A 7,500-nucleotide genomic window follows, 5' to 3' on the forward strand; every position below is an offset into this window, starting at 1 on the left:
TTGCATAAAAAGTTAATGCCCCGCTTAAGCCCGAATGGGGGGGGGGTGCGGTGGTTTCAAATGACTGGTGCATTATTTTAATGGCCTCCTGTAGCTACCTACGACTAGTCTCCTATAGCTTGTCTGAACTGGTGACTAGAAGGTTGCAAATTTGACTCCTGCAGTGAATCACTCAGGTTTTTTGCCAAGCATCCCTCGGTCACCATTAAAGTAAAATACATCCTTTCCGATATAATTGTTTAGTTAAGAAGAAAGGATGGTGAAAATACCCCTCCCATCGCAAGCATGAGCCACAGCTCTATTCATAATAACTATTATCATGAAGGTTTAAACCGCCTCTCCAGAACATGAAAACACTCAAAATCTGCATGCCAGCTACTGTAGCCATGCAGATTGTCAGTGGGCACTTCCTAGAGGTACCAATGCTACTTGCAATCGAGTTGAAAAAAAAAAAAGCAGAAGTGAGTTTAAAAGAGCCGAGTGTAAAACCTGCATGATTTGTGATGCAGACCGTGAAAACGAAAACCAAGAGCCCTTACGTACCTTGCGTGACTGCATAACACGTTGGGCCTCTCATGGTCATAAGTATCCACAAAGCTGATTTGAAAGCTCCACGGCCAGAAAAACGAATATATCTGCTTTTTTGGTAACGCCACTGTTAAATGTCTGCTCTTTGCAAATCTGAACAACATGTTAGCTACAGAACTTCCACCAGTCTTGTGCGTCTTCAGAAATAAAATATTATCTACAGGGTAACAAGTGTTCCTGAAAAGAAATAACCATAACCTAACCCTTTGGCCATATTTTTCCAACCCTTCCCGTGATGTGAGGAAAAAGCTTAAAACGAACAGGGAATGGAGGACACAGAATATTTATAGTTCTACAAACCTTTTCAGGCTTCTATAAACAGATACAGCCGCAAACGTTATTAGGACAAAGGCTGCAAAAGCCACGATGGAAAATTTCTTTATACGACAAAGTTCTCGGAGCCTCATCATTCAAATCACAAGGCCAAGTATAACGGCTGCCAACACGTCTGCCATAATTGATGCCATGTAACCGGGAAAAACTGGGTACAGGCAAAGGAGTAGAAGCCAGGGGCCCGTTTCCCCAAGAACTTTCGAGCCCGAAAAGCCATTTGTGAAACTGCAAACCGCTTGTTTTGGAAAGCCGATCTTTTAACATGTTTTCAAGCTAACTAAAAAAAAATATGTCTGTTAAGTTTGACGACTTAAATCCTCTCCGTTCTTGCGATACAAAAGGAATTTTGAAACCCGAAAATGCCCTCGGGACTTTCGAGAAACGGGCCCCAAGGCCCGGTCGTTCAAAAGCCGAATTAACGCCAATCCCAGGAAAATAAGGATTTTATCTCTCTACTCCCAAATGCTGTTCAACGCTGATATTCGGTAAGATATTACATTAGAAGAAGTCAAATCTTGAAAAACAAAAATAAGCAAAAGAAAATTTCACCAAAAGTTAAAAGCATAAAACAATACTTTGCGCTAATCCTGGATTAAGTTAATCGGCTTTCGAACAACCGGGCCCAGGTGGGGAGTGGAAGAGTCTTTTCTCCTTTGGAAAATGAAGTGTTCATCACGACGGCTTAGAGTTGAATGGGACCAAAACGGAGACTGGGAGCCTAGACAAGGATGACAATGACGACTACGAGAACGTCATTTACTACTATTTTCATAATTCTATGGAATCTTACCATCAAGCGCCAAAGTGCGTTTTGGCTTCCATCAATCAAATTGCCGAACATAGCCGGGGCGATCGACGCCGCCTACGGAAAGTGAATAGGAGTTTTTGTTTGGTTCACAGTTCGAACACCATTATGATACGTTTTTTGAAATTCTTCAGTAAAAGGATTCGCACAGATTCCATCGCTTTCCATGGGCGTTGAGTTCGAATGTACGAATATACCGTGGGAACCAAAGATGCTGATTAGTGGGTTGTCACGCATCAATATTGATTTCGTCATCTGTGTTTGCCGTCGGAAGTTTGATGGATGGAACCAAAAGCAGTTTGGCCGTTGGTGCTTGAAGATGAATTCCGCAGAAGCATAGCACGATTATTCCAAGACGTTCAACTTGAAAAGTGTATGGCAAAATTCGAGGAATAAGATTGTTATCATCGCTGTGGTTGTTTGGGAAGAAAACTGAAAAACTGAACACCTATAGGACTCCTATAGTAGGGTGCTAACGTCCTACACATAACTGAAGTTTGGAAAGTTTACGACGCTGTTCGGACAAGGACGGCAAAAAGTTTGCCAGAGTATAAAACGCACGTGCAGGGCCCTGGTCTGTAAAGTCGTTGTTTTTATCCATTGAACCCATTGTTTGGCGACTAGTATTTTTTAAAGGTCACAGGTCATTGTTTTACCAATACAGAAAGTATCCTAAACATGGGTTAAGGCTAACCCCTTAGGCCTAAGGTTAGCTTTTATGAATGTTTATGATACTTTCTGTATTAAGGGCTGTCAACACCCAAACTCTTCAACTGTTGAGAACTGATAGGGATGGGATGACACTTGTGACGTCATTTATGATGACTTCATATTGCGTCTTTGACGCAAAAAGAAAGTACACTGTCACATAACCTAGGCAAAAAGTCAAAAAACGCGCGAAAAAGTTTCCATTTGCATTGCAAAATTTGATTTGATTGGTTTATTTCGGACCAATCACATTATTGCTCAAATTACAATCCGTCCCGATTTATCGGGAGATTTCAGATCGTAATCGACTCTGCCCAAAATCTGGAGTCTCCCGGATTATCCGATTTTTTAGTGGCATTCTCGTAGCCGTCGTCGTTCTTCAGTGAAAAGCTCGTTAATACCATCATGACAAGCGGGCTTCGGATGTACCAGAGGTTTTTGAAAGATACGACTTTGGAAGTAAAAGCCATTCTTTCACCTTTCGCCTGAGCAGACTATACAATGACCATATTCGTGTTCCCAGTATTGGACCAGAAATAGCTTGCAATGGAGGCTAATGCGGGGAAATCTCTTCAATGCAAAATCTTTTTAGTCTATTCCCCCGCATTACACTCCATTGCAAGCTAGTTCCAGTCCAATACTGAGAATACGACTATGGTCCAATGTTACATTTGCCTGGTTTGGCTGGACAGAGTTTCACCCTAAAAATATTAACCTTCGCCCCTGTGGGGGTTGACAATTGAATATGAAAATCGGCTGGTGTTAGAATGCGTAAAATCTTTTGGAATATTTAAGTATTACGACTGTAAAAAGATTGAATGACGTTTCGTGCATTAGCCCTTGGTCAGAGCGAATTGAAGAATTGTGGGTTGTTTGAGGTGAATTCAACTGGCTCTGACTGGAAGGGCTGACGTTCGAAACATCGTAGGCTACAAGGTTAGGGTTAAGGTTAATTTTATTGTTTCTTACGATGATAAAAATATTTACCTTTATCAACTCTATTGATAAAACAAAATTTTATAGTTTAATTCGACAACGACACGCACAGAACCATGAAATAACAGTGAAATAAACGTTTTACCTAAAGAAGAAACTTGATTTAGGTGATTCCTTGCCTGTTACCGGCAGATACCAAGCAACTTCTCAAAACAAAGAGAAAAGTCTAAATGAAAGTACGTTCATGTTTTCAACAAATACAGTCTGTGCAGTAGCCTACCGTTTACCGTTCTCGAAAACCCGACGCTAATTCTCCCTACTTTCTCTAGAATTTCATCCCTTCAAAAAATCTATAGTTTTTACGTGCCGCTCTCATGAACGGGTGGGAAGGGGGGAGAGAGTGAATTAATCCAAAATGTTTTGTTTCATTACTGTTAAACTACTTAAGAGATTTTTTGTAAGTGATACCCTGATCTGTACAGATTCTTGAAAAAAAAATTGTGAATGATGTTTAAAACTGTTATGCCGTAAGGCGAATGAAATTAAGATCAATTTCGAAATTTCACCAGTGCTATATCTGTTGAATATCACCTCAATCAGCCTATTATTTGTTTTTGCGACTTCGCATTATGATAACGATTATTTTCCTGCACATTCAGGTATTTTGAATTTGGCTTGTATATCTCCAATTGCTAGCTGGTAGTAGGATAAATAATGAAATGGAACTGGAACTTATTTTTGCGGATCAAGAACCATCCGCAAAATCCGTTTGCAGGCGCGTAGCGTGGTCATTTTTTCAAGTACGCACAAGTACATATGATCTAGAAACCTAAGTAAACTAAGCGAAAAATACTGCGTTCTTTATTTCTTGTTCGAAATGGTTGTGTTAATACAAGCAAAGAACAAAGCGTCTTGCCCTTATTTTGAGCAAACCTGGCGCAAACAAAACATTGTTTTGGTTGCGCTAGCGAGACTGGTATTGTCAACAACGTTCTCGGAACGTCGCTCCTTGGCAACTTCGCCTTTTTGTTGCACGCTGACCAAACAACACTGCATTGTTTAGTGTAAAAAAAGTCAATGCAAACTAAGTGCGAACATGGTATAGCTTTTGTTTTAGTTTTTAGAATTTAATCAAAGTGGTGTTTTCATAAGGAAATCTTGGTTGCGTACAAGTAAAATGTTAAAAACAGAAACAATTGCTTAAAATTTCAAAATTTTCTGGTCACTTCAAGTACGCACGTGCGTATTTGTGTATAGGACGCTACGCGCCTGGTTTGTTCAAAAAATCTTTTCCCGTTTTTCTTCAGATTTGTGTTTGCTGAACAACTCAATAGCAAAATTTTGAGCTTTGGTTTTTATCCAAAGGCCTTTTACTTTGAATAGAACTTTTGGATTTCACGGTCCGCCACTACTCACGTTCTAAACTGACCGACTGGACCTCAGAGGGTTGGATCTTTGGGAAAAGTGACGTCATTATAAATGCAGCTTATCCTAGTAAGCCTGAGACTCCTGCGCTGCCTATTAATTCACCTCCGTACAAACGTGTTCAATTCTCAAACTATTGAGTCTTTGACGTCATTTTCTCCTCGATCCAGAAGTTAGTAATGGCGGACCATTAAATAGGAAAATTTCACTTAAAATAAACAATTGTCTTTTTCAAGTCAAGGCTTAAATCTTGGATCACTTGAAATCCAAAGAAAAGGAAGAATTAAGTTTTTGGTCAGTGGCACTTTAACAATATGGCAATTAGGACAATCCAAAGCGATGGCTGCCGTCACTTCAAGAATGACACGGAAGTCGTGGCTAGATGGGAAGAAAAAGAGTTAATTTTTTCATTATTTATTTATTACAATTTAGCTGCTAGTTACAAATAAAATCTTTTTGAAAGAAATAAAATGAAAGTAGCATTAAATCAGTGCGGCCAAGACGTCTCGGATTTAACTCTAGCCTCAGGTTGCATTGCTTCATGAGTTAAGGTGGATCAAAGCCGTCTCAACACCTTTGAGAATCAGAGCCATCTTAAAAAAAAACCACAGGTTTAAGGTGGCTCTGAATCCGCTGTACACTTCGCAGAAAGTTTCATCTTGGACTTCTGATCACTTTCCAGCGATAAAAAATGGGTGTTGTTTTTAGATATGAGCAACTAAAGCCAAAATTAAGGGTTTTATTGCAGGGCTATCCCGTTGCCGCGGAGAATTTTCAGCAATATTGGTGTTTCCTACCACAACGTTGCTACTACGTGATACAGCGTTGTAGTGTCAAACCTCCTAATAACGTTACTTAAAAAGCGTTGCAACTGATTTGAGCCACCTTAAATGGTCCTTCCCTTCAAAGTCAGACCAGAAAAGTTTCCTGCCGAAATAACCGCTTTGTCTTATTTTCGATACAAACACTTCTGTAAACTTTTGTAACAAAATGATACCCCTTTACCACGTGGAATAAGTTTCGTTATTTAAAAAACTGTCAAATATATATCTTCTCCTCTAAGAGAGTCTAATGTTAACTTTCCTAAAGTAAAATAAATGATTTTCAATTTAATTCCTGAGAAAGGGATTACTTGATATGTAAGAACAGTAGTGTGAATTATCCTCTCCGACAGAACTTTTACACCTTACTGAAACCAAAATGCATTACAGTACAAGAGAAAAAAGTTATCTTTCTATAATGACTTGCAAATCACTGCTGAAACGATTTCTTTTATCGCAGTTGTACTTGAATGTTAACTCCAATAATTATTGGAATAAATACTGCTAACACCTTAATCTGGCCGACCACTTTTCACGCAGCGCTGGTGTTAAACCTACATTAAGTGTAATAGAAACCTGTCGGTTTTCATAGTATTTATTAAGGGTCAATTTTCTGCCGTGTTGTGCGTCCGTATTCCTTCAGGTTGAGGGTAGAATGAAAACAGGACGCCCAATGTCCGACCTAGCCACACATACATCCCAGTTTAGTGCTAAACTTCAATTCAACAGTTGGCAAGTAAGGCTAAATGCCTGTAGAGTTCAGTTGTCTCTTTTCAGCTTTCTAAATGACACATTGATGCATTCACTCTAATTTCATTGTCTGATGAGTTCTCCTGCCATGACAGGCTAACCCCTGACAATTATCCTATAAGGTAATTTTTACATCCTGTACACTACAAACTACTCACTCTCCATGACCCTGTTGCTTCTCTTTTAGTACTAATGGTAGCTCATAACCCTGCCCTCTTGTAGAGAAATCGTGTGACAGTAAATGCCGCCGGCATTGATTCGAAAGCACTAAATAAAAGTTAACTGGATATTTTAATACATCTTGGAGGCCTGTGAAATGACGTCCGCACTTGTCAAGAAAGGACCAATGCACACAATCCATTAATGGTTTGTTTAACTCAGACTGCAAAAACTATTATTGTGTGTTTACCCTAAACTGGAAGATCACTCTCTCTGTAGTAATCCAACCATTCCTGTAATTTGTTGATTTGCTGCTCAACAGAACTTTTAGCCGTTCCTCCTTCTGCTGTATATTGTTCAACACTGTGCTCATAATCCCACACCTCACTGACATCTGCGTCAAAGAGCAGGCTGCTCACAAAAAAGAGACAAATGACAAAACAGGTTACAGAAGGTAATATAACGTACTTATCTGTTCCTGATGATTATCACTGATTGTCATTTCAGGTTAAAGATCTTCAAGTGTAAGCAAGGTTTGTCTTTGTACATGTATATCATTTTTTCATATTATTTCAATACATGTAAGACATTTGCAAATTAATAAAATTGCCTTACTGCCAAATAAGCCAAACAAGTCCAACCCACTGGGAAATAGATGGCTCCTGTGATTTGGATAAGAAGAAAATGGAATGCTTTTGTGTAGTTCCACAGACCAGCCATTCTAGTTCAACATGTGTCTGTCATTTATCTCCCATTCATCCTGGTTTTTCTTGCTTCCCTAGTGGAGTTCTTTTTTGTCTCACGTCTGTCATCAAGGTTAGGTTTTGCCACATAAGATCTCTGATGAGCAATTAGTTGCTCTCTCTCTTGGGAAGGGGGGGGGGGGGAATGTGTACAAAGATCTTTTAAATAATGATTAACAATAAAATAAGGTGGACGTATAATTTGAATACAAATAGAAGCAAACAAGAGACA

The 7,500-nt window shown here is 39.3% G+C and overlaps 2 protein-coding genes across 2 annotated transcripts in view; both read right to left on the reverse strand.

Annotated features, from left to right (window-relative positions):
- The window catches only part of LOC138030186 (galactose-3-O-sulfotransferase 3-like), a 5,795-nt gene extending 4,679 nt beyond the window's left edge, over nt 1–1,116 (reverse strand). The window contains exons 1-2 of the mRNA XM_068878070.1: nt 889–1,116; nt 544–765 (exon numbers count right to left, since the gene is read on the reverse strand). Coding sequence (XP_068734171.1) covers nt 544–765; nt 889–998 — 332 coding nt within the window. The 5' untranslated portion in view covers nt 999–1,116. The remainder of the gene's footprint in view (nt 1–543; nt 766–888) is intronic.
- A 4,685-nt stretch (nt 1,117–5,801) lies between these two features.
- The window catches only part of LOC138030185 (argininosuccinate lyase-like), a 30,026-nt gene continuing 28,327 nt past the window's right edge, over nt 5,802–7,500 (reverse strand). Inside the window, 1 exon segment of the mRNA XM_068878069.1 lies at nt 5,802–6,936. Within this exon segment, the coding sequence (XP_068734170.1) occupies nt 6,777–6,936 (160 nt within the window). The 3' untranslated portion in view covers nt 5,802–6,776.

Source organism: Montipora capricornis, chromosome 13, assembly GCF_036669925.1.
Source record: "Montipora capricornis isolate CH-2021 chromosome 13, ASM3666992v2, whole genome shotgun sequence".
Lineage (NCBI taxonomy): Eukaryota > Metazoa > Cnidaria > Anthozoa > Scleractinia > Acroporidae > Montipora > Montipora capricornis.